The sequence below is a fragment of the Natrix helvetica genome (genome assembly GCF_964273705.1).
Source record: "Natrix helvetica genome assembly, chromosome: 2".
Taxonomy (NCBI): domain Eukaryota; kingdom Metazoa; phylum Chordata; class Lepidosauria; order Squamata; family Natricidae; genus Natrix; species Natrix helvetica.
The window spans coordinates 220,559,411-220,587,068 of record NC_138552.1 but is presented as its reverse complement, the minus strand read 5'-3'; the positions used below and the strand labels follow the sequence as shown (position 1 = coordinate 220,587,068).

Genomic DNA, 27,658 nt, shown 5'->3' with positions numbered 1-27,658 from the left:
CCCCCGACATGAGTGACATTGAGCTGGCCATGCCCATCCTGGCCTCCCGAGGTCAAACACAACCCTGATGCGGCCCTCAGTGAAATCGAGTTTGACACCCCTGTAATAAAACAAAATGCCTAGAGGGGGTTTCCCTGTCTTGGACTTCCAGTTTCAGGGGCTGCCTGTGTAGAAATACCGTGAACACTGTGGAGCATGACAGAGAATGAAACTATCTGGGCATACAAAACAGCAAAGATCTTGGGCTTGTGAAATTTGGATGAGGTACTAGAGAATCTGAGAGTGTTACCAATGCTTGCGGGCTGGTTTACTAAGTGCAGGGCGCCTGAACATATATGGGTACTTAGGGTATTCAAATAAAAGTACCATGGGTGGAATCAAACTGGGCTATTAGAACAGGGTGTACTATTATTGGATATTGAAATGAACTAGAACTAAAAGGCTATTTTATTTAAATTGCCTCATGCTAAACTTTATTCTGTACTGTTATACAGAAAAGGATACACAAGGGGGAGGGGAGGTTCTATTGTTACTTCTGACTATTCATGACTTGATAGACAACAATTCACCAGGATTGTAAACAAGTTTTGTAAACTCATACGGTATCAGTAACAGTGTCTAGCCATCTTGTTTTTTCAGCCTATTTTTCAATTGGCTTCCATTTCACCAATTATCAAGCTTTCTTCAAGGACTATCTGCCTATCATATCCAAAATAGATAAATTTTAGCTTTATAATTAATGTTGCAGTGATCAATTTGTATTTACCTAATCTAGGCTTAGATCATTTTGTTGTTCTTGTAGCCCAAGATAATCTCCATTTTTGTCAGCCTGCATCTCAATGCAAAAGCATTAATTTTTCTTTATTCAGCTTTCTGATGTCTGGCTTTCACAACCATATTAAAACAGGGAAGATGATTGCCATAATAGTGTCATTATTGTCAGTGTGAATACGTTCCATTTTAATATTCTATCTAGATTTGTCTTTCTCACAAGAAAATAACTGAAAGGTTGCCCACACAATGTTCAGTTCAGCATGCTTTGAATTGGATTTGGTTTCTTGCAAAGCTATAGTTTAACTAGTGCTTTCTGTAGGATATGTGAAAACTAGATATTCTCACATGCACACACACACTCAAAATGCACCAGGATGCCCTGCGTTTTGAAGTGTTGAGGAACACTTGTCCTTCACACTTTTTTTGTGTTTAATATGGGAACCATCTGTATATCTTCAGCGAACATGATTCTTACCCAAAGTGTGAAACAGGCTCTTACTCACCCCTCACTTGTCTTCTTAAATTATAGACTGGAATTGGATGACCTTTTTCCTTTTAAACAAATTTGATTCTGTTGCTTACTGCAGGATAATCTATTGGTAAACTTTAGACTAATTTTTTAGTCCATTTTTCCTTGTAAAACAAATAACATCAGCTCCAAATCAAATGTGTCTTTTAAGCTGTAACAAACATTTTATGTATGTCATATGAACTGTATTTATAAAGTTAGGCTCAATGGGGTAAATACTGGAGTCATGCTCTTTCTGCATCTTTAAAAAGCTGAGATTGCTTTGGCATGGGAGACAGCTATTTTCTTTTTAGTATAGCTCTGTTGCATTGTCTCTCTTGTAAGGCTTCATTCCCTTCTGCCTCCATCTCTCTCCGCCCTCCTTCCAGCTTTACACCTGTTCATTTTTTGCTGTGAATTATAATTCGCAGCAAATTACACTCTTTGAAACTCTCTTGTTTCTGCTTCCCCTGACACCGAGCGCATTTATTTGGAAACAAACTCTTTTTTGTATGTTTCGTTTTACACGGCAGTTATTATCACGAAAAATGGAGGCATACATGTCCTTCCAGCTACAAAGCTGTCTCATTGTGTCCGTGCGCAGCCCATTACCCGACCGTCATCAACAGCCAGGCTAACCAGCGGCTCTCCTTGGAAGCTCCCGGCCCATGTGGCCCCGAAGTCTGCGGCTGAAGGTCCTTGGTCGCTGGCCTTCGCGGCACCGCTGACGAACAGAGATAAACACTCGGCCCCCAGAGCTGGGAGAGGAGTCCTTCCTTTCAGGGTCTCTCCGGAGACCTGAAGGGAAAAAAAGCCTTTTGCTCCCTGCGGCTCGGAATTCCCGGCTTTTTTCCTCTCGCTTGCTTGTAGTCGCGCGCCTCTCTCCGGCTATGTCCATCCTCTCTGCCGTCGTTTCCAGCCACGAAGCACATACGCGCCTTCTTCATGCAGCCGAGGACGGCATGGATGACGCTCATCTCCCGATAGCCGACATCTTCCAAGAGTAGAGGAAAGAAGTCCACGGCCGCCCCGAGGACGCGCGCTTTCCCTCGCCCCGATTGACGTCACTAGCTGGAATTCCTCCTCGCGGCAAGCGCGGAGACGCGCACGCGCGCCTCCAGAGACTCAACCAGGCACAGCCACAGCGAGTGAGTCGGCTATCGGCTGCTCCGCTAGCCAGGGGGCGTGACGGACAGGTAGCGTTCTTTTTCAAAACCAAAACAAAATAAACCACACGCCAAACGCATAACCGATATCTTCAGATATCTCTCTCCTCAGAGAGCCCCCCTCCCCTTTCTCCCCCCCTCTCCCGGGCATGTGCAACCTCAAGACGTCCCTGCTGCTTGCACTCGAGGCGTGAGTGTGGTGGCTTCGCTGTTCGAATCTCCCTGGCAGCCAAAAGCCTCCATTTCTTGCTGCAAGGTAAGTCTTCGCACTGGGGCGAAGGCGGGCGCGGATGGGGAACTTATAGGGAAAGCCCCCGCTCCGATTGATGGCAGTGGGTCTCAGACCCATTGGTTTGGTTGAGAAGGGGGGGAAGGAGAGACTTTTGGCCGGTGGCAGATTCACAGCTGGTAGAGTTGGGGTGTGTCGCAAGTATTTTCAAAGCGTGCATGTTGCCTTCTTGGTCTTAGTCGAAATAATTTGTTTTAAAGAAGTTGTCACTGGGGTTGCCAGAAACCGTACAGTAAGGCTGTATTTCATTAGAAGCTCATTTTCTGCTTTTCATTTTTGCCACTTTCTGTACTACACAGACAGACTTCTCACATAATTAAGCCTTTCATCTGACTTCGACCATATAAAATCAAGAGTATGGCAAGAACTGACATGGATGATTCTTTCTAATGAACAGAAGCTCTACATATGTGTTGTGTGTTTGAATTTAGTATCTTGAGTTGGTGGGTACAGTATTCCAGGCCATGTGGCACCTGATTTAGAAAATCTGAGAAGGCAGAGAGGGTATGTGTGTCCATAACACATATATTAGGGAGATAGTAGCAATGCATCCATCAGAGAATGAAGGTTGTGGGCAGAAGGCAAATATTCTGAGGAAGTGGGAGAGATTACAAACTGGCACTGTTTGTTGTTTGTGCGTTTGGGGGATAGAAGAGCCTTGTTAGCGGATTCTTGTTTATTAGAGTAAGATGGTTTCTGATGAATATTTTAACTGTATGATTAGCCACTGAATGTAATGTGCAGAAGGTTAGGGTAGTCCTGAAAGGAAAAAGAAAGAATAGTGTTGCAAGCCTCAAACCTTCAAAGCAGCATTTTAAGAAAGGTTGCTTCCCCCCCCCCCCTTTCTCCTTTTTCTCTACTTGGGAGCTGATAGACAGGCAACATTGAGGAATTTCAATTGTTCGGATGAAAGAGTGCCAGAACAGATTTTAGTGCAAAACAGACAGACTGTTCCAGTTGTACTACAGTAATGAAAGCAGGGCGCTAGCATTAGATAAGAAAAAAAAAGATTGAGAGATTTTAAACTCTTTTCAGGCAAGGGATGAGGAACATCCAGTTAAATATCCCTTAAAAAATTATGGACATGTTTTAGAATGTTTAGAATTTAGTGACAAGTATACAAAACCAAATAGCTGTTTAAAGATATCGGTCATGGAGGAAATCTATCTATGCGGTCACTAGGAATTGAAAATGACTTGAGGGCATATAATCCTTCAATCAAAGACACCAAAACGAATAGGAAAAAAAACCTGCACATATTATGTGTGTGTGTAAATGTACCTATCCACACACAAATCCATTTGTACAAGGGCACAGCATATAAATAACATATTGTTCATCATATAATCTAATACTAAAAATTGGAAATAAACATATCTTATTGTTTACAATACCATATTGTTGGGGGGGATGATGAAGTTTATCAAGCAAAACAAAGCAAAACAAGATCATGCTCTGGCCCTCTGATTTAGTTGAATAATTTTGAGAGGTAACTGTTTACCCCAAACACTTCTGGATCTGTTCTAGACTAAAGTGAGTGGCCCTGATCAACTGTGTTCTTTGGGATTATCTGTTATTTGAAGAGTCAGTGGAGGTTAATTGACTCCTTTTCTGGGATTGGAGTTGAAGTGCTAGTAGAAGACTCAGAAAATGGATGCTTTCTACCTACTGCATAATTTTTTCACTTTTCACCTCCTCCCTCCCCCCAAGTGCCACTCAATGGATGGAATAGGAATAGCCCTTGCTCTGCAGTACAGATTTTTGAAAAATGTTTTTGGCTGAAACAAAAATAAATAACAAACCAGACGATAGAAAGTGAAGAGCTTGGGGAACTATAAGCGTGACAGATGACTGATTGGGATATCCCTGCTTGGGGCATTGAGATAAATGGAGATGATGGGAAGGTGTGAGTTAGAAAGAGATTAAAGATGCAAGTATTTATGGGTACAGAAACAGACTTTTTAACTTCTGGAAAAGACTTTTCTCTCAGCATTCCAGAGACAGGGAAAAGAAAAGCTTGAATTTCCATGGAGGTAAGAAATCCAACCACTGTCCCAAAGGTATTTGGTGATGATGAGTGACCTGATCCTGAGATAAATGGAGTCGGCATTCTACAGACTTGATATCAAGGGAAATAATGCTGTTTCCCAAGTGTGAATATACAGGAGTGATGGAGAGACACTAACTTGATTAATCAATCCTACGGTATTGATCATAGACCTTTTCTGGAATAATTATCAAGGGACTATCGGGGGTTAGGCAGGAAAGCAAAAATGGTTGGAGCACAAGTAGTATTTTTTCCCATACTTCCATGGTCAAGCCCTGAGGAAGGAATAGAGGAATAGAGGATTCTGGAGTTAAAAATACAGAGAATAACAACAATAAAGACAAGTTTAAAATAATGAAAAGAGGGGCATGTAAGAAAAGGAAAATTTCAGGAAAAAGCCTGAATTTATAAGGAAAGAAACAAGTAGACTAAGGCACTAAGGAATGAGCTGAGGTTTGCTGTGAATGCCAAAAAAACAAAACAAAAAAAGTGGTTTGGAATTATGTGTGGAACAAGAGAAAAATGATCAGTCTGTTGGTCAGAGAAGATAGCAAGATGGTGATGGACATAAAGGAGAATGCTGAACTATTTAATTCCTGTTTTAATTTTCTATTTTTGTAAAAAGAGAAAGAGATCCAGACACGGGAGGGAAGAAAAGTGCAGGTCAAAACAGACTTGGAGGCTAAATCCTATAGAAATCGATTAAAAGAACAGACATATTTTGGGTTATTCTCCGTAGAGCCAAGGTAGTAGTAGTAGTAGTAGTAGTAGTAGTAGTAGTAGTAGTAAATATAATAATAATAATAATAATAATAATAATAATAATAATAATAATAATAATAATAATGTGGCAGTATATGGTGACAACAGAATACAAACTGTTGTATACAAGGTTAATAATAATAATAATAATAATAATAATAATAATAATAATAATAATAATAATGTATCCATAAAAAGGGGCAAAATCACTACATGTGAGGGAATTGAAATGCCCAATGGCCAACTAATTAAATGCAACGAAAATGAAGCCTACAAATACTTAGGCATTTTGCAGTTGGATAACGTCAAACATGGAGAAGTAAAAACTATTGTCAGGAGAGAGTACACCAACAGAGTTAGGAAAATTTTGAAATCTAAATTAAATGGTGGAAATACAATCAAGGCCATAAATACCTGGGCAATACCAGTTATAAGATACACAGCTGGTATAGTTAACTGGACACAAGCTGATTTGGACATTTTGGACCGAAAAACCAGGAAAATAATGACAATGCACTACAGTTTACATCCATGCAGTGACACTGGTAGACTATACCTGCCCCGAAAATCAGGTGGCAGAGGATTATTACAAGTGAAGCAAATAGTTGAAGAAGAAAAACATGCACTGGCTGATTATTTAAAAGAAAGTCAAGAACATCTATTAGTCGAAGTAAAGAACAAAAATCTATTGGAGGCCCAACAGACGAAACAAGAATACAGAAAAGATGTGATAAAATCAAAAATGGAGAGTTGGCAGAACAAAGCATTACATGGTCAATTTCTGGAAAAAATAAAAGATAAAGTAGACAGTAAAAAAACTTGGTTATGGTTAACAACAGGTACATTAAAGAAAGAAACAGAGTCACTAATCCTGGCTGCGCAAGAACAAGCTATCCGAACAAATGCCATTAAGGCCAAAATCGAAAAATCCTCTGATGATGCCAAATGCAGACTCTGCAAAGAAGTTGATGAAACTGTTGACCACATACTCAGCTGCTGTAAAAAAATCGCGCAGACTGACTATAAAATGCGGCACAATTCAGTGGCACAAATGATCCACTGGAATTTGTGCAAAAATTATAATATTAAAACAGCAACAAACTGGTGGGAACATAAGCCTGAAAAAATCGTCGAGGGTCAGATGGTCAAGATCTTGTGGGATTTTCGCATACAAACGGATAAAATACTGGCGCATAATACACCAGACATCACACTGGTTGAGAAAAATAAGGTTACAATCATAGACATCGCAATACCAGGTGATAGCAGGGTCGCCGAGAAGGAATATGAAAAAAACGCGAAATACCAGGACTTAAAAATCGAAATCCAACGATTATGGCACAAACCAGCAGTGGTAATTCCAGTGGTAATCGGCACACTGGGTGCTATTCCAAAACCACTGGAATTACATTTAAAACAGTTAAAAATTGACAAAATCACCATCAGTCAAATGCAAAAGGCCGCACTGCTTGGATCCACACACATATTACAAAAATACGTTACGACGTCCTAGGCCCCTGGGTGGGGCCCGACTAGTAATCAATGCCAAATCCGGCGAATCAACTGGCCGCTGTGATACAATCGTATAGTAATAATAATAATAATGTGGCAGTACACGGTGACAACAGAATACAAACTGGATAAAATTACAAAATACAAAGATCTGCAAATAGAAATAGAACAACTGTGGCAAAAGAAAACACAGATACCGGTAGTACTACTACTAAGCACCTTGGGTGCAAACTCTAAACAATGGGAGCACTAAAACTATTGGCAAAATCACCATCAGTCAATGTCAAAAGGCAGTTTTACCTGGAACAGCTTACATCATCAAACAACAATATCTGCCTATTCTAGATCCTTGGGAAAGATAGGTGGATAAAAATGCCAAATCCGATCTAAACATCTGGCTGTATGACCAACCACAACATGATTATATATTATATGTATATGCTGCCTGACATCCAATGATTCTGGGAGGACAAAAAACAATGGGAGGAAGCTTTATAGACAGAGAATCAAACATGAGAAATTTCCTGATTATGAGAGCGGTCAAGCAATGGAACAGTCTGCCTCCTTGGGTTATAAATACCCCATATCACTGGAGGTTTTCAAGGAAAGGTTGGAATCAGTGGTGGGTTGCTCCCAGTTCAGCCTGGTTCGCCCGGACCGGCAGTAGCGGGTGCTGCAGGCCCCACCCACCTGCCCAGAAGCTTCTGCACGAGAAGTGTTGTGCGTCCACGCGAGTGCGTACGGGAGCAAGCTTGAGCCAGTAGTAAAAATATTTGAAACTCAAACACTGGTTGGAATGTCATTTGCCTGAGATGGTTTGAGGATTTTTACCAGGGATTAAACTAGAAGACCAAAGTCTCTTCCAATCCTATCTTATGATTCTATGACTTGTCAAGAAATCTTTTGTAACCCAAAGATTGGTCAGGTTGGTATTATAGGGTAGACAGCAAAACTTTGTGCAATTGTGGACCATATTAAATATTATGAAATAAGATTTGTTTTTGGTATGTTAAATGGGTTGATACATTAATCTTATGCAGTGCACGTACTAACTTTTCACTGAAGAATTGTGGCAAATCATATATCTAATTTCTGCCCATTATGCCAGAATTTAGTTGTACAATTAAAAAGGATCACAAACCATTGCATGTTGCTGTTCTTTCTCTAGATGGTGCTGTTGGTCTATATTAGTGGTTCATTTATTTGATTTACATTAAATACTGGATAATCAATAATTAAAATATATAAAAAAATAAAAATAGCTTTACAGTTATTAACATTTATAGGGCCTGCATCTAATTATAATGATTGTTTTTTTCTTTTCTATACCCATTAAAACCTAGAATCATGATATAATCAAAAAAAAAAATCAGAACAGCATTACAGGGTTTTCAATTCTGATTGGTATTTATAGGATTAATGCTATCGGGTAGTATTTTTCTTTGTAGATTCTGCCTGAGGCAACTTTAGTTTAATAACCTTAGTTTAACTAGTGAGATATGGTTCTGTGAGCAGGTTCTAAAGGAGAAATGTTTTGAACACATGACCAAATTGAAATTTTAAATTTTCATCCAGTAGCAAGACATCTTAGAAATTAAACGCAGTGTAGACACTTACCATGTTTCCTCGAAAATAAGACAGGGTCTTATTTTCTTTTTACCCACAAAATATGGCTTGGGCCTTATTATGAGGGGAGGGTTAATTGTTTTGGGGTTGCTGTGCAGCTGCTCTCTTGCAAGTGGGCTCCCAAAGAGCTGGACGCAGCCTCATGGGCGAATGGCTGTGTTGCGCTGTCGCAGCAGTGCAACACAACAGCCATGAAGCAACCACGCTCACGAACAGCCACCCAGCAAACCCCCTTTCCAGCTGGGCACAGCGCCATTCACTGACCTAGGGGTATCGCCAAGCTGCGTGAGCGCCTGTTCGCTGTTGCCCAGCTTCCGCAGCTTGGCACCTTCGAAATGCCAGTGAAAGGCGCTCTTCACGGCTGGAGAGGGGGGTTGCGCGAGTGGCTGTTCTGCTCTCGCTCACGCGCCTCCTAGCCTCACGATGCCCTGGCCCAGCTCTCCCTGCAGAGCCAGGGCATCTCTGCTGCCGCTGCCATCCCAGCATGGCTTTTTCGGTGGCTTCCAAACCGAGTCTTCCAACAGTGGCCACTCTGGGCGTACGCTCTATGGTTGTATGCTGTGCCGGCAGCTGGCCCATAACTATAGAGCATACACCCAGAGCGGCCACTATTGGAAGACTCGGTTTGTATGAAATAGGCAAGAGAATAATTTCAGTTCTGTGAAAAAAGTGTGAAGATTTTCTGAATTTCTGCATAATTTTCTATCAATCAGAGCTTCATGTTGTCTGACTAATATATACTGTATATATGGAATCTGAGTGAAAAAAATAAAGTTTCATTTTTGTCTTATTCATTCATAAACAAAGGTCATCCATATGATGTGCCAGTGTGAAAAATCCCCTTAATTCAGTCAGGTGCATTACAGATGTAACTAGGGCTGGCCAGGTATGTGAGTGCTTCATTAAACAATCAAGGCTGATGTGTGCCAGCAACCCTATTCTATGTAAATCTCGCAAACCATGGCTCCTCATCAATGTGAAAGTCTTACAATATCAGTTCTGGATGTTTAAACATGCTTAGTGTGAAAACAGTGAAAAACTATTTCTCCATTAATCCACGGTCAGAGACTGTCTTGAAATGGAGAAGGCTTGGAGATCAGTGAACACTAGAAACAGCAGCCATCCTGATCTCAAAACCATTCTAAGAGCACAGCATGCAAGAAATTGAAACCCAAGACAGCATGTAGGGATCTGAAGGATTTTTTTTATCTTGACCAAACAGTCTTACACAATTTACCCATCTGAAAAAAAATGGTTAAAAAGGCGTTATTGGAGTTTGGTGAGCAAGGTAGAAGCCACTGCTAAGGATACTAATGTTTGTTTCAAATTGACCAAAGGCACCTGGACAGCTTTCCAGATTTCTGAAGGAAGATTTATGGACAGATGAATCAAATATGAACATTTTGCAATTACATGGAATTGTTATGTTTTGCAGAAAACAAACATTGCATTCAACAGTCTGAAAATCTCTCTCCCTCCCTCTCTCTCTCCCTCTCTTCCTCCTTCCCTCCCTCCCTCGTCTGTCTGTCAAATTTATATAGCTTCCCATTTCACCAAGAGTGACTCATGCCACTTCTCAAGCATTAGGTCATACAGAAAGATACTGACCCCAAACATATAAAGAAGTCTGGAAGAGAATGGCTGCAGAAGAACATATTTGATGTTTTGGAAACATCAACGTAAAGAGAAAGTGGGCAGAGTCTGAAATAAGCAATCCATGCTAGTTAACTTTCAACATTATTGAGCTAAAGCAGATTGCCATGGAGAAATAGGCCAGAATTTCTACCCAGCTGTATGAGAGATTGACCATCAATGAGAGGAAGCTTGTAGTTGTAATTAATATAGTTGAAAGTGGTACAATTAGTTACTGCATCTAAGGGGAGGGAGGACAATTCACTGGGGCATTACGTAGTAGATATCTTTGTTTATGAAATAAATGAATCAAGCGCCAAACTTTGCTATTTGCTCATGCACTTTTCTCACTTTATATGTCACTTTTACAATACTCAGTGGCAAAAATATGCAGGGAAAAGTGGGTTAATATTTTTTGCAAAATGGCTTATTTCGTCCCCAACGTGAAAGTACAGAGATTATGTCTGCTTCTTTTGCTGTCCTTTGCTTTCTTCCAGTGGTGGGTTCCTACCGGTTTGGCCTGATTTGGGCGAACCGGTAGTGGTTTGGCAGCCTGGGCCGCTGGAACCGGCAGTGATCTAGGCCTGCCATGCCCCTGAATCAGTTGTCTGGTCGCCACCGTAAGCACCGTCATCTTGTTTTTTACTTCTGCATGCGTAGAACAATTTTTACTTCACTGTGCATGAATGTGCAGTGCACATCCAGCGCTCGCAGCATGCACATGAGCGAACCGGCAGTAGTGCCTGCCTGAACCAACCCCCGCTTTCTTCCCACCAGAGAGGTTAATGTTAGAGTATTGATTCATGATTTATAACTGTAAATGTATGTACCCATGCTGTATCACAAGTACATTACATCAATTTGTCTGCAGCAGGCAAAAACTTTTTAAGACAGAGTACAAGCCAAAAAGGAACAAAAAATCCACAGAACAATTTTATGTGTGCTTGAATAGTTTTTTAATGACATTTGAACTACTCTTTGAGAGTGGTTATGAGAAACTGATTAATCACAGTAGGCTTGTTCATCCAAATATTTTATTGGTTTGGGAAATGATTTAACAGCTTTCAAATCCAAGGTCTCTCTTTGCCTCAGCCACACCATATCCATTTTCATTCTTTTTCATATCTCTATTTCTCAATTTTCAGGAATTGCTGGTCTCAGAGTCCAGAAGGGCAAATATAAAAATAAATGCTGTACGCTGCCCCAGAGTTGCCTTTCAGCTAGATAGGTTGCAAACAAATGAAATAAATGAAATCTCACTCAAAGGGGAAAAACCTGATGTGAACTATGGCCTTTAGAATTCTTTCTCAAGAGTGTAGTTTCTTCGCAAAACTTTAACATGAATCAAATAAAATAGATTATTAAAGGAAAGGAAGTCTTGCTTGAAAAACATAGAGAGAGAAATCAAAATTTCCGAAAAACATTACTTTCTTACTGTTTGTATTTCATATTCATATTGAGTGGAAGCAAGCAAAGCACCAGTTTACTTTTGGTTTTATTTTTTCCAAATCTTTTTAAGAAGCCACATTCTCAGAACTGATCACAATAAATTAAAAGAGTTGAGTATATTTGCTTTTTATCTGACTCTGAAATAACCCTCTGGTACCTCATTTAGTAGGAGAGTATGCAGAGATTTTGCTGTGTTTTTTTTTTTAATCCTGTCACTCACAAATATTCAGCTCTCTTGTAGCACTTCCCTTCCCCCCTGGGCTATATGCCTGCACAATAGCCAGTTATCTTACTGTTAATCTTCTCATATTCTGTACAACTAGAAAGACGAAGGAGAGCAGTACATCTTTCATATCAAGTTTTTCTTTAACCATCTGTTTGATTTTCAGATCAAATAGCCCAGGAATTTAAATTGAGATTCTAAGGTAGATTTGCTATTTATTTCATTGTTATTTGTAATAAAAATATTTCCACCTCCCTCAAATTAGTATATCTCAGGTGAAACTGTAATGCTGCAATAAAGTCTGCATCAGAATAGTACAATACAAATAATATATAAAATATCTTAACATCAAAAGCAAACCGTTCTAACTATCAGTAATAGCAAGAGAGATAGACAGGCAAATTATAGGGAAGTTCATATTACAGGTTGCCATTGCTTCTCACTGATTGCCTAGTTTTTACTGATGACCTCTTTCAAAATCTGGTCATAAGATTTCTTTTATGACAGAAATAAATTGGTTCTTTTAAGGTACAAATAAATCAACTGATTCTCATTTTCAGTTCTCCCTTTGTAGTGATTTTGTTTCTGGTATGGTATTAGCTCTAGATACAACCTTTTATACATCAATTTTGTATAGCAGACATTTTAACCATTTATAAGTATTTCCGTACTACTTTAGTGGCACTTCACATATTGTCTAAAGGGAGGGTTTTTTTTTAAAAAAACTTGCCTTTATTATTTTATAAACCCAAGTTGTGAACATACCTAATACTCCTTTTGTCCTCTGTTTTGTGTGAGATGGGTTGGACTGAGAGAGAATGATTGGCCAAAGTCAGCCAACATTCTTTCATGCCTAAAGCAGGACTAGAATTCATGGTCTCCCAGTTTCTAGCCTGCCATCTTAACCATTGGACAAACTGGCTCTCTGTTTAACTATTACTGATTGAATCAATTGCTATAGGATGAATTGGCATATGTTAAGCCATAAGCTATTATAGGAAGTTAGCACCCACCCCTCTCCTAGAAGAATGAAATATTCTAGGAAATATTAAAAAGACAGAATATTATATTTCTCTGGATGAGAAAAGGAGAAACATGCTCTTGGAAAGCAGTCCTCACCTTTGCTAATAGCCCCAGAAAGGTTGGGCCATCTTATCTACAACACAAAAGACCTTCTCCCTCAAGACATAATGGGATTAGCCCTCTACCTATCTCACCACATGACCCAGCAAGATTCAACCCAGCCTGGGACTCAAGACAACCTACAAAGTTACCCCTGCATGGTCCCATGGGAGTCTGACAACCAATCAGGATAAATTTCTTGCCACAGGAATAGGAAGCAAATCCAAAGCCCAACAGAGGGTATAAATCTCTCCCTCTCTCACCCATGTGCTTTCTTTTGCCCAGGACCTCAAACCATATGGTCCTGTCCACCATTAAACCATCTTTCCAAGCAGTCTCCATGTTTCCAGTGTCTTTCTTCCCACATGGAACTGAACCCAGATGGACATTTCTTCCAACACTATAATTTTTAAATTATAGTTGTTGGGTTTACAAAATAGGTAAGATAAAGCAGAATAAAGCAGAGGAGAATAGGAAACGTGCTGTGTTTTAATATGAAAGAAGAAATGTACTGAGAATCTAAAACTAAATTAGCAGAAAAAAACATATACAGGATGTTAAACTGTTTAGCTCAACATTATTAGTTTGTGCTCTAAAAATTACATTACTGGATTTGGAATTGAAAATATGAAACAGAATAAATGAAATCTTGTGTAGTGTGATTTATGTCTTACATTTTTATTTGTATTTTGATAGGACAGAAGCCACCTTGGGCACTCTTACCCTTAAATCTGGCCTGCAATTCTTTAAAATAAACAATTTTTTAAAGGTGAAATTTCATTTGACAGGCAAATGCACAGCTCCCTGATTTGTAAAACCTGATTCAGGTTTTGAGTAACAATGCAATATTAGCCTTTCTCTCTTTTTTCTTTCTCTCCAAAGCTATTATGCAGAAATGGGTAACTTGTGGCCCCCTTAAGCATTTTTGAAATCCTAGAAGCCCTGAAACTGATCGACGAAAATCAGTGGTATTATTACTTATCACTGAGACATGAAGTTTCCTGATATTTTTAAGCAGGAAACACAGAAATAGGCCAATTAAAGAAAACAAAGCAAAATAAAGAAACCTCTCCTGTCCAAATAAATAGCGGGGGGGAGGGGGGTTGAACCCCTGAATTTCCTGTCCCTTACTATTCTGCTCTGCCAATGCAGCCTTTACTCATTCTCAATTTAGGGAGTTGTCCTGCTATAATAAATGACTTAATTATGTATTAAATATGACGGGTTATTATTAGGTAACCCGATACTGAATATATTGAAAAGCCTTGGGCAAGATTGTAGAGGTAACATTCCATTCTAGCAATTGAATGAGGATTGATCAGTGAAATGAAAGAAGTATGCAAGAAAAAACTGGAGCTAGAAAAATATATCTATTCTTAGAATGGTTTATCTTGAAAATAAATAATTTGTAATGCTCTCATTTTTATTGATCTAGGAAAAGCAGAATGAAGGAGATAATGCCTAATAACAGCACAACAAGTATATCTCAAGCAAGAAAAGCAGTGGAGCAGTTAAAAATGGAAGCATATCTTGATAGGATAAAGGTAAATTTGAACTTGTAATCATATTTACAAATTCTGACCACCCACTAGTTAGAAATCTGCAGAAGCTACTCAGATTTTCAACACAGCGTAGCTAGAAAAGAATTTTTATGGCACACTGGCATCCGTACTAGGCTGAAACTAGTTGTTTGCCACCTGTCAATATGAGAGTGCAATTTCTCCTTTTGTCCAGCGCAGTTTAAATCTGTAGCTTTTCCACCATCACCAATTTTCTCATAGCTTAAGGGGCACGTGTTTTGCATGTCTCAGGCAGGGAGCTGGGTGGCAGTGGTCACAATGGTTATTCCTTCCTTGGCACTCTCTGGTTCTCGGTGTAACTCCTACAGATATTATCCTGTGATATTTGTTATTAGGAAGCTGTAACTGTTTACAATTGCCTTCACTGTTCATGGATCAGTGTCTATTGCATTAAAAAAGGGGAAGATACTCTTTCTCCTAGAACCCGCTGGATTTTCAAAATCTGACGCAGAAACTTTGGGGTAATCCCAGGATAGAATGAGGCTAAGGTTAGCACTGTGGAATTAAAGAGAGAAAAGTCCTACTGTTCAAATGTAAATCCATTTGGATAATGTTGGAATTTACTCAAGTTGCATAAATATATATGTTTAGGTTATGCTGAAATTAGGGCATATTGCTATTATAGGGTACAGCATTTATGCTTTAAAGTTAATTGCATGTGAAGGATCAGATTAACCTTGAATTATTTCCTGAGCAGCTTTGTAACTGTCTTAGTTTGTTGATACATTTTTCTCTCTTGAGAAAAGACTCTCATTTTAATTTAGGAAAAAAGTAGATTATATCCATTGTAACTGGAGTCAGAAGATTTATCGAATGTTAGATGTGATACATCCTTACATAATGCAATTTTATGGAGTATTTGAGTGAGCAAAGCAGTATTTAGAATGTTTTAAAGCTATTGACATTTCTTAAATTTTCTGTCCACAATACATCTTGGCTTGTAAAATTAATTAAATGTTGTTACTCTGTTTCCCTGAAAATAAGACCTCCCCGGATAATAAGCCCAATTGGGCTTTTGAGCGCATGCGCTAAAATAAGCCCTCCCTGAAAATATTGCAATACAGCAGCAGCCATGAGGTGACCACGCTCGCTTCCTCCTCCACCTCAAAAATAATAAGACCTCCCAAAAAATAAGGCCCAGTGCTTATTTCGGGGGGGGGTGTTAAAAGAAAATAAGACGCTGTCTTATTTTCTGGCAAACGATACAAGTTGGCTCAGTGACAATTCTGTGAAGTTTAAACCCTCCCCAGAACACCTAACCCGCTGTGGTGTCCTCTGTCAATTGCAGTTCTAAAATTGTTTCTCAAAGACCTCTTTCTCAAAAAACACTGCCTAAGCAGATTTTTCTCTGGTTTGAAATTACTACTGCACATGACAAATTTTTGGCTTAAATATATTAGATTGTGATTTTTTATATTCATGAGATACGTAAAATGAATTTATACACATTTACTTCTCTTTGGAAATGAAACACATACATTGTAAAATAATTTTTATTACTTTCTCAAATAAAATTCCCACACAAATATTACTATAGTTCTGCATATGCATAAACAGAGATGACTCATTTCCACATGTACAAAACATTTTGAATGATACATTTAAATTGACATTTTGAAAAAGCCGATGTTGAGAATCGGGGCAATCAATTATATTGCTTCATAATGTTACATACAATCTTTTTATGTCATTGGTAAACACTGCTACTGTCTTATAAAATTGAGTTCATAATTAAGTCCATGTACATAGCTATGGTTTATATAATCATAGTTTACTGAAAAGACACCATTGGCTGGCTTTGTATAATATTCTACACCATTACTGGTGACATAAAAAAACCACAAAACTTAGATTTATCCATTTTAGGCTAGTAGCCAAGCATAGCTCTTTGTATTCAGTGAATTAAGTCAAAATATACGTATAAAGAACATCTATGCAAAGAGCAGACAGATTAGATTTAACAACTATGGAAAGGAAAACAGACTGGGGATTTAATACTGTTTGTATGCTACCATTTCTTTTCTTCCAGAAGTTGAACATTATCTAACCTAGTTTTATTTTTAAAGCTAAACAGGTCCAATTTGATATACTACTTGGATAATCACATATCTGGAAACCATATGTATGTCCAGGGCATGTAGAGATAATAAGTTTTTGATTACTAAGATGAGAAATACATTGATATTTCTAAGTATATACAGTTTATTTACATAATATGTATACCAAGCTAATAAGTAAACCACAATGCCTCTAATTTAACTATTGCATCCTTTGTTTTGAACAGCTAATAACTTTTAAAAGCTATTACAATGATTTTAAAATATTGTAAAGTGTGATAATAGTTTCTCAGTATGTGATAATAGTTTCTCAATTCAGAATTTTTAAAAAAAAACTGTGAGAGGCTTCTTCATTTAATCACTTTTTGTATTAACAAGAGACTTGTGTATATTTGAAGTTAATATGCAAAGACCTGATTGTCCAAGAACCGATAAATTAAACTCTTAGAATATTCAGAATAGCGAATGAATATTAAAAAATTAGAACCTTAATTAAAAACAGTAGCTATGATCGAGATGAAACTAATGCATTGTAGATAAATATTGTTGCTGAAAGAAAATTCCTTTTTTAAAATAAAACAGTGAAATTGAAAAAAGTTAGAAACAATATTGGTAGAATAAATTTGTATGGTATAACTAAAGTTTGCAGATACCTTTTAGGATAACAAAACTATGCTGCTGACGTTCAGTCAAGAAACACTGATTTTTAACATAAGTAGGACTGTGAACAATTACATACAGCAGCTATTGTGCTTTTCTCATTCTCCTTTAAGGATGGAATTGTTAATTATTTCTAAAATAGTGTTGTGAAATCAACACTGGCATTAGTGAGATGTTTGTGGATGTGCTCATTTTAGATACAAAGCAAAAGCAGAGTGGGTGTCATTGCATGAACAGTAATTATGTCTGTCTTTTCATGGAAGGTGACTGTAGTAATTGCAGCATTTTGTCTTGTCACTGAATCTTATAATTATAGGGTATCTAACAGGATTATATTCTAACTTGGGCTGTTTTTAATCACCTTCTTTACTCTGAAATGTAATGATAACATTCTCTAGTTCTTTCAGAGATTGCTAACTTTGACTTAAATCATAAATAGCTGGTAACAACCTTCCGAGGTAGAATTTGTGATAATATTCATCTATAATAAACAAAAAGAGATTCAATCAACTATTGCTTTAATGTAGTCACATTGTCTGGATTCTGACATCTGGAAACCAATTTATCAGAAATTGTTGATTCCAAGTTACATTGCTTGGTGAATATTTCAAAATTTAGTTTCCTTATATAAATTTCTAATCTAATTTTCCTTTGTTTTCCTTTGTTACTATTTTACAATCCGCTAGCACAAAAATAACTGACAAATCTAATTGAGCTTTTCTTTTTTCTCTGAACATTTGGACTTATGCCAGAATGTACCATTTGGTACATTATCATAGACTAAAAATAAAACATGTAAAGGAGCTACATATGAGCTTTAAAAATGCTTGGTTTTGGTGCATCTTGCTGCTCCAGCTCTACTGCAACATTACACATGGCTTCCTTATAGCACTGACTTTGTTCTTTGGGAAGGTCACAGTGTTCTGTGTGCCTTTGGCGTTTAGTCATGCTGGCCACATGACCAGAGATGTCTTCGGACCGCACTGGCTCTTTGGCTTTGAAACGGAGATAAGCACCGCCCCCTAGAGTCAGGAACGACTAGCACATATGTGCGAGGGGAACCTTTATCATTACCTATGATCTGCCCTGTTTGGACAACACAACTTGTGATAACTTTTCTGCATGATGCAGCTCTGTCACATATATGTACTATTTTTTAGGAATTTACTATAATTTCAGAGAGATTAATAAATAACATACTGAACGATACTGAGATGTATGAATGATGTGCAAATCATTCTTAAAAAAACTGATCTGGCAAAGCAAAAGCTTTAAAATAATTTAACATTACATTGTTTAATTATATGATCACTGCTTATATACCTAATACTTTTGTGTTTCTGCCTTATTCAAAATTATAATACAGAGAATTTTGGTGAGAGGCTGGGAGATACACAGAAAGCTTTCAAAACTCATGTGCAAGCCTGGGGCATCTATTTCCCCAGCTATGGTATAAAGGACTACTACATAGAAAATATTACTTGGATCAATCTATTAACACTATTGCAATAATAATAATAATACTTAGATAATCCTTCTCCCATTTCTCTTTTGTTCTTTTTCTTCTTTTTAAAATGCTCATAGGTATCCAAGGCAGCTGCTGATTTATTGGCATATTGTGATGCTCATATGGGAGAAGATCCCCTTATTATACCGGTGCCTGCATCTGAAAATCCCTTCCGGGAGAAGAAGCTCTTATGTACTATTCTATGATTCACCCTGCAGTTGAAAATGTTATCTGTGAAAATACATTACTGATGGTGCATGCTTTTCCTCAAGTCTTCTCCCATATAGTAATTCAGTCAAAAAGTAAACCTTTCTAGAACACAATATATTCTAAATTAATGCATTTTAAGTGAAGGTTTTTAATGTCAACTTTTCTATCAGTGGTATGTGCTCAACATTTATATTGTCCTTTATTTGTGTTTTGTAATAAAAGAATCCTATTTGTTGTTAAGTATGCGATAATTAGATTTTGTTGGTTAAATTCCATGAACTGTCTTTGGCTTGTTTGCATAGTAGACTAGCCATAGCTTATATAATAATGGCTTATGAATTAACCAAATTGCCTGACGGAACACACAGTGAATCATAAATCAACCATACAGGTTAGATTTGCACAACACACTGTGTCACAAATTGGCCAATCGCCTTTTAGCCTGGTGTGTTGTGTGCCAACCCAGGCTGTCTTTCAGAGGGACTGAAACTATGATGAGCAATACGCACCATCAATTTCTTATCTATTTTATTTCCATGTAAAAAGTGGGATTGCAGAAGAGAATGTGCTTGATGAATGTTTGAATTATGGATATTAAAGTTAAATCAAATCTTCCCAATTAGCTGCCTTATACCAAGTCAAACAACTGGTCAACTTACTTGGAATTATCTGTACTGATGGGCAGCACTTTCAGGTTTTGAACAGGAGCCTACCTAAGCCCAACCTGAGATGCCAAGGATTCAATTTAGCACTTTTAAAATCTAAAACGTGTTCTATCTTAACCATTAAGATGTTACTCTTCTGTTTTGTATTGCAGTATGCTAATTGCAGCAGGCAGTAGCACTAATAATCATTCTAACAATAGTACCAGCACATGAAAAACCTGCAGGCCAAATAAAGACCATACTGATACCATTCCATAAGTCAAACTGGCACAATGTGGAGTCCAGTTCAAATAAGGAATTATTTCTTAAAATTTAACACATTAATTATAGTTTCTCTGGGTACAGATTCCCATTTCATATTATAAACTATGCAGCCTGCAGCAAAGGATGTCATCTTGATATGTTCCTTAATATTTCAAATTATATACCTCTAGCCTTTGTAGTATGCTAAATACAGATTTCTAGTACAGTTGAGTATGTATTAAGTAACATAGATTTCTATGGTCTTTATATTGGCTCTTATCTTTCAAAAAAAATCTTAAGTCTATGCTGGTAAAAGCTTGTTTGTCTGAAATCAGTTATATAGTTCATTTGATATATGTTGTATGATAAAATGTACTGTTAATCATTCTCCTTACTTGAATATTTTAATAAAAGTTACTTTTCATTTGGGATTATATTTCTAATCATTTATGTGTCTATTGGAGTAATACAAACTATTTGTGCATCAATTTTTCACCTGGGGTTAAAATTCCACTGATGCCATGCATTCACTGAATGACTCTGTGAAATAGTTCTTTTTCAATCTGTTTCTGATCCCAAGTAAATATGCTGTATTTTCCTGTTATTGTAAAGACAGCAGCCAGATTGGGTATGCGCCGTCCTTTAACCAATCGGACTGAGTCTACACTTATGATGTCATCGGGCCCTTGTGGCTCCTCCCCAGTTTCAGACTCAGTCCAATCTGGACTGGCTGTGAGAATTGATCTCTCCTCCAAATTATTTAATTATATCTTTAATTGGTGAATTTTTCCAAAAATTTTGTTGTTCCTTTAAATTGAGTCCTTAAATAATCCTTTATTCTACAAATTGGAGGGAAATTCCAAACTGATCTCTGGCTGCCTCTCCTCAACCCTCTGATTGCCTGCGGCCACAAATTCGCTCAGGAAGCCTGCCTTGCAATCAGGCGAGGCGGTGGCCAGTCTGCAGATTGCCTGGCCACACTTAGTATCGGCGGCCATTTGCAGGTTGGAAAAGCCCATGAAAATAGCGGTGGCCATTTTGAGGCTCGGAAAAGCCTCAGAGGAAAAAAGTCAGCCATTTTGGATGCTTTAAAAAAGGGGCGAACTCTACAGCAGCCGTTTGGAGTGCTCAGCAACGCGGGATCATCCCAGGTGGACCGGATCAGGAGCGCCTGGCCAGCAAACGGGGGAGACCATTGCCTATCTTATTGGGGTGTTGATTTATGTTTGGGGAAATGGCTGATCCAGCTATGGATACGAATGCAGGATTAGAGGAGGCAGGGCCATCGGGCAAAGAGCAGCAGGAAGAGGCAAGCCAAAGAGGCCCCTTCCCCAGGAGTAAACCCCAAGGTCTCTAAAGCGACTACCAGGGCAGAAGAGCGCAGGCAGAAGGCCCTTGAGAAAGAATTTCAGAGGCCCCCAAAACAACAACATAGTCTAACTGCCCAGCCCTCCCTCCCTCCTTCCGAGGATCACCAAGTTGCATCCCCAGCTCCACTTGTCTTGCCTCCCATGGGCCCTAACCCCACCCTGGCCTATTCAGAAGGGGAATTGTCTTCTTTGGAGTCCTTGTCTTCAATGAAACCTGACAACAGGCAATTTCTTTGATATCCCTCTCAAAAGGGAGTGCAACTTTGAACAGGCGTCCCTCCTGGTTACACATGGTTCTGGGGGTCCCCACACCATGTACACCTCTCCTGCTGATATGGCAACCATCATTGTTGAAACCATTAAACAGGTCATGGCTGCTGGCCTACATCAGCAATCTCAACCTGCTCCATCACATGGCCATAAGCATAAATCTTTTGCTGCAGCTCAGCAACCTGATCCCTCTGCCTCTACTTCTCAGGCCTCAATTGGTGGGAAGCAAGATAACCTGCAGGACTCAGACCTGTCTGATGATGAGGTGGTCACGCCCACCTGCCTTTACCGGATTATTCAAAACTGATCGATTCAAGTCCCTTCTACTTAAGGCCATTAAAGCTGCTAACTTACCATCTTCTGCTTCAGCTTCTACTTCACAGGATAAACCGACAGAACCGGCTTCAACTGAGGGTCCCAGTACTCCATTTACCGAACCCACAGTGGAAAAAGAGGTGATCCCTGTTCCCAAGATATTGCTGAACGTCATCCAGAAGCAGTGGGAGTCTCCAGGCATGGGTCCACAGCCGACCAACCTTGACAAACGTCTCTACAACATTGCACCAGATCTCACTAAGTTCTTCAAGACTCCTCCAGTGGACACAGCAGTTGCAGCCCTGTCTTCACCTACTGTGGTCTCTGGAGCCCCTGAGGTTCTCAAGCCTGAGGAGAAAAGGTCAGATCAAACCTTAGTCAAAAACTATCAGGCTGGAGCCTGGGCTGTTAGGGCCTCTACGGCACTTCCTTCTTCTCCAGGGCGGCCCTGGTTTGGATTGAACAGCTTCAGGAGCGCATTGCTCCTACTGACACTAGATCACATAGGGATCTCAACAAGATCAGGGCAGTGGTTGAATTTGCGGCTGATTCTTCCCTTAATGCTGCTAGATTTGCTTCTAAAACCATGGCCTCTTCGGTCACGGCCAGACGTCTGCTTTGGCTCAAGTCATGGCAGGCGGATGTCCATACCAAGTGGCGCCTAGCAGTCTCCCCATTCAGTGGCACTCAATTATTTGGTAATCCCTTAGAGTCGCACCTCACAGAATCTAAAGACAACGCAAGGTCCTTTCATCCATCTACAAGAAACAGGACAGTTGGCCCGCTCCGTTCTATAGGAGGTCGCCCTTTCAGCCGGCGGACGGGGGACCTTCCTTCCCCCATCCACAACGCCATTCCTACACTCTCAGACAGGGATCTCACTAGGACAGGTCCAATAGAAACACACAGCGTTTCCCCTGCAAGAAATCTTACTGTGGAGGAGTCAACCGCCAATTTTCACGTAGGAAATGACTATCTGGACTCTCTTCCGATCGGAGGCTGCCTGGTGTTCTTTGCCCACCGCTGGGAGGAGACCACAACAGACAATTGGGTACTCAAAACTGTCAAATTTGGTCTCATGCTAGAATTCCTCTCCATCTTCCAGGAACACTTCGTGCCATGCCCGGTCTCTCGGTGTCCTTGCAAGAGGGCACTGATGGAACAGGCCATTCAGCGCCTGTTAGAGATCTGGGCCATCGAACCGGTTCCTCCCCAACAGGAAGGGCAGGGTTTTTATTCCCGCCTGTTTGTGGTACCAAAGAATTCTGGGGGATGGAGAGCAATATTAGATCTAAAAACATTGAACCGCCACATTGTCTAAGGGCGGTTCAAAATGCATTCTATGCACACCATCCTCCAGGCGGTCAGGAAAGGCGACTTCCTCATGTTGGTAGACTTGACCGAAGCTTACCTTCATATCCCCATCTTCATAGACCACCAAAAATATCTCCGCTTCTACTATGGGGGGAGGCACTTCCAGTACCGAGCTCTTCCATTCAGTCTATCCTCTGCCCCCAGGGTATTCACAATAGTACTGGCAGCACTGGCTGCCCACATCAGGTCATCCCCAGTTCGGATTCTCTGTTACCTGGATAACATCATCTTATTGTCCAGGTCTCCGGTTCAGGCAGAAAGAGACCTCGCCCTCACCATTCACACCTTGCAGAATCACGGGTTCGGGGTGAATCTCAAAAAGAATCACCTCGTTCCCAGCACTCGCCTTTTCCACCTCGGGGTCTTGATAGACACCATGGCGGAGAGGGTCTTCCTATCCAACAACCGCATTCTCAGTCTGAGGAAACTTGTCAGGAAGGTGCTACATCTATACAAGGCTTCCCTTCTTCTTCTCTCCCAAGTCTTGGGCAAGATGGTATCCTGCTTCGGATTGTCCCGTGGGCCAGGTTTCACAGCAGGAGCCTTCGAAGGTTCATACTTCCACATTAAAAGGCTGACAGGGGCAGATCTCCTCTCAGGATCCCCCTTCCCAGACAGGTATTATACTCTCTCAAATGGTGGCAGTCCCCGGCGATTTTGCAAGGGACCTTGTTCAGAGAGCCATGCCATCTCACACTTACGATGGACGCAAGTCTGACAGGATGGGGGGCACACATGCAGGACCTAGTGGTTCAGGGTCAGTGGTCCACCGAAGAGAGCCAAAACAGCATTGGCTAGAATTGCAGGTGGTTCGCCTTGCCCTCAGACACTTCCACCACAGAATTCAGGCCTGACATATATTAGTTGTTGAGTTGTCTTAAGACTGAACCCGATATTCATACCGAAGGTCAATAGCTGTTTCCACCAAGGTTAGGAGTTGACATTACCTGATTTCTGTCCGTCTCCCCGTCACGAGAGGGAGCGCAAGTGGCACACTCTTGACATATGTCGTGCCCTCAAGATTTACATCGACCGCACCGCCTTGTTCCGCCACTTGGAAGCTCTCTTTATTTCCTTTCGCCCGGCCTCCTTGGGTACCAAGGCTTCATCGTCTAGTCTGGGGTGCTGGATAAGAGCCTATATTAAACTGTCTTACGAACTTCAATCCATACAGGTCCCTGCAAACTTTATAGCTCACTCTACGGCAGCGCTTCGACATCTGCGGCTTGGTCCACTCAAGCCACCTTGGAAGAAGTCTGCCGGGGGGCCACCTGGGCGTCTCCCATGGTCTTCATACGTCATTACAAGTTGGACAAGTATGCATCGGCTGATGCAGCCTTTGGGCGCAAGGGGCTGCAACAAGTGCTTGTGCCCTAACGGACCTTTTTTTACAATTTCCCACCCTAGTGGACAGCCCAGTCTTTGGTACGTCCCAGTCTGGCTGCTGTCTCTACGATAATAGGAAAATGGGTGTTGATCCTTACCTGAGACACTCACTTTCTGGTAAAGTAGAGACAGCAGCCAACCCCGCCCTGGTATGGGTCACGCGAGGGGATTCCTTGTGCGGAGGAGGGGGAGAGAGAGAGAGAGAGAGAGAGAGAGAGAGAGAGAGAGAGAGAGAGAGAGAGAGAGAGAGAGAGAGAGAGAGAGACAGTGACTTTGGACTTTCACCTTTTGCTCACAATTCTCACTTGAGTCTACATTTTCCTTAATCTGAAACTGGGGAGGAGCCACAAGGGCCCGATGACATCATAAGTGTAGATTCAGTCCGATTGGTTAATGGACGGAGCATACCCAGTCTGGCTGTTGTCTCTACTCTACCAGAAAATGAGCGTATCAGGTAAGGACCAGCGCCCATTTTAATACTCTAAATATGGGCAACCTTCTTTGTATAATAAGCACATGGTTTTTTTTTAGTTTTAAAACATTTTAAAATGCAACTAATTTGCATATAAATTGATGTTTAAAACCTCAGCCCAAAATTGAGCACTAGATTGAATTTATTCACTTATTTACTGGATTTATATGGCTGCCACCTCTGGGCTTTAACTCTAGGCAACTAACACGATAAAACACCAAAACAAAACAAAAAATAGAAACATATCAAAAAGAAAAAAAGGCAGCAAAGATAATTGGACAAACAACAAAATCATAAATTCACAAGCTCCACTATTTCTGAAATCCTATGCCTAAAAGAAAAGTCAGCCCAGAAGTGCAGCTAGTTTAGGGAACTAATCTCAGGAGAAATGGTGTTTCAAAGGGCTAACATAAGAGAAAAGACATGTTTCCTGATCGAGACCCAGAGCATGCTTATTTTGCCAGATGTGATTGGGCAGGTAGAGTCAATTAGAGGAAGGTCGTCATTGAAATATTCTGACTCTATGCCACGACCAGCTTTATAGGTACTAACCAGCACCCTGAATTGCACCTTAAAGCTTGTTGGGAACCAGTGCATCTTAAAAGGCATATACAGATAATGTAGTACGGGCATACTACAATATGCCCATAATTGCTCATGCTGCCAATTGTAGCTTTCCTTTGAAGTAAGGGGAGTTCCAGTAAGGGGAGTTCCATTTAGAATACATTGCATTCTAATCCAGTTGGGAGATGAAAGAAGCATGAGTGACCATGCACAGTTCCTCTTGATCCAGGAAAGGAGACAATTAATGCACAACATGAAATTGTAGAAAAGTCCATCTGGCCGAGGCCACCATAAACTACGTGAGTCTAGGACAGCGATGGCGAACCTTTTTTGGCTCGCGTGTCATAAGTAGGGAGAGCACAGGGGGGTCATGTGCAGGCGTGCCACACCCATAATGCAATACGCGACCCCCCAGTGCGCATGCGTGCACTACAGGTGCAGACCCCCCATTTTTTGCATGCTTTTTTTGCCCTCCCCAGGCTCCCCAGGCTTCATAGGAACATGGGGAGGGCGAAAACAGCCTCCACCGCCCCCTAGAAGCCCTCTGGAGGCTTCAGGGAAGCTCATGAAGCCTCTGGTGGGCCTCTGGGGGGGGAGGCTCTTTTCGCCCTCCCCAGGCTACTATAAAGCCTCTGGAGCTTGGGGAGGGCGAAAAATGGCTTTAAAAAAGGGTGAATTCATGACAAATGGCTCGCGTGCCCTGACAAATGGCTCCACGTGCCACCTGTGGCACGCGTGCCATAGGTTCGCTATCACTGGTCTAGGAGAACCCCCAAATTGTACATTGGTTCTGTGTGAGACAACACAACTCCATCCAGAACTATAGACAGAAGATCTACAGTCCAGAACTCTGGATACCCTAAAATCCAGAACCATTCAGTCCTGCTTGGTTGAGTTGGAGCCCACTCAGACATAGAAGCAGAATCTCCACAACCCAAGACAGAACTACCTATTCTGACAGATGACCTTATCCAATGGCTTCATGCATATGTTAAATAAGAGTGGGGAGAGTGTTGTTGAATCCTGAATAACTTCATGAAAAAGGGGGTGTGGGCTTAATTCCCCCACCCCTCTTGTTAACATCAGTTAGAACTGATTCCAGAGGAAGGAAGAGAACCAAAGTTCTGTCCCCAATTAAAAGGTCCAGAACAACAGCATGTTCGATGGCACTGAAATCCATGGAGAGATCGGGGACAACCAGGAGTCAACTACCTCCTCAACCATTTACAGTAGGAAAAGGAAGCTTGGAGGCAAATTGAGGAGTCGGCTGATACCTCCTTTAGGGGGGGAAAACTGGATTAAGATTAAATTGGAGGGAGACAACTAAATTTGAGTGATGCAAAGTGAAAGCTGTTCCAAAATTACGGGTATGGAGTGTGTATAAACAAGCCATAATGCAAAGTCACTTAGAGACCAAGATCTGGGCAAGATCTGTTTAATATGTACTTATTTTAATCTTGTATTTTATATTTTAAATGTTATGTCATGGATTGTACTTTATTTTAATTATGATGCTTACGAATAAATAAATAAATATACCTGGAGGATTACTTAATCTGATATTTTGTTCCCACAATGGCCAGCCAGACCAATGGAAAGCCATTTAAAAGTAAACATGTTACTAGGTCCCCATTGGTCTGGTTAGCCATTATGGAAACTTCTGAACTATTGCCAAGAAAACTGAAAGGACTTGTCCAGAGAGTCTCCAGGAATCGACACTGCCTTGAAGAGCATAATAATAAGTTGCTGCAAGAAGACTGGCACAGATTGACCACAAACAACAACATTAACTCCCTGCCAAGATTGGATAATCAAGTGCCTTGAAATGACAGGAGTCAGTAGAAACAGCAGAAGGTTTGTGCAAAGATCTATGGC

General features: G+C 40.4%; 1 protein-coding gene across 1 annotated transcript; it reads left to right on the top strand.

Annotated features, from left to right (window-relative positions):
• The first annotated feature begins 1,348 nt into the window (after positions 1-1,348).
• Positions 1,349-20,457, top strand: GNG4 (G protein subunit gamma 4). The gene is made up of 3 exons (XM_081943690.1): positions 1,349-2,704; positions 14,546-14,654; positions 18,992-20,457. The coding sequence occupies exons 2-3, from the start codon at positions 14,556-14,558 to the stop codon at positions 19,118-19,120; spliced, it is 228 nt and encodes a 75-aa protein (XP_081799816.1). The 5' UTR covers positions 1,349-2,704; positions 14,546-14,555; the 3' UTR covers positions 19,121-20,457.
• The last annotated feature ends 7,201 nt before the right edge of the window (positions 20,458-27,658 follow it).

Bases quoted from the DNA above. Each gene is read 5' to 3' on its own strand.
- GNG4 (XM_081943690.1), top strand. From the start codon at position 14,556: ATGAAGGAGATAATGCCTAATAACAGCACAACAAGTATATCTCAAGCA. The intron at 14,655-18,991 runs GTAAATTTGAAC...AAATGCTCATAG, and splicing joins CATATCTTGATAGGATAAAG to GTATCCAAGGCAGCTGCTGA.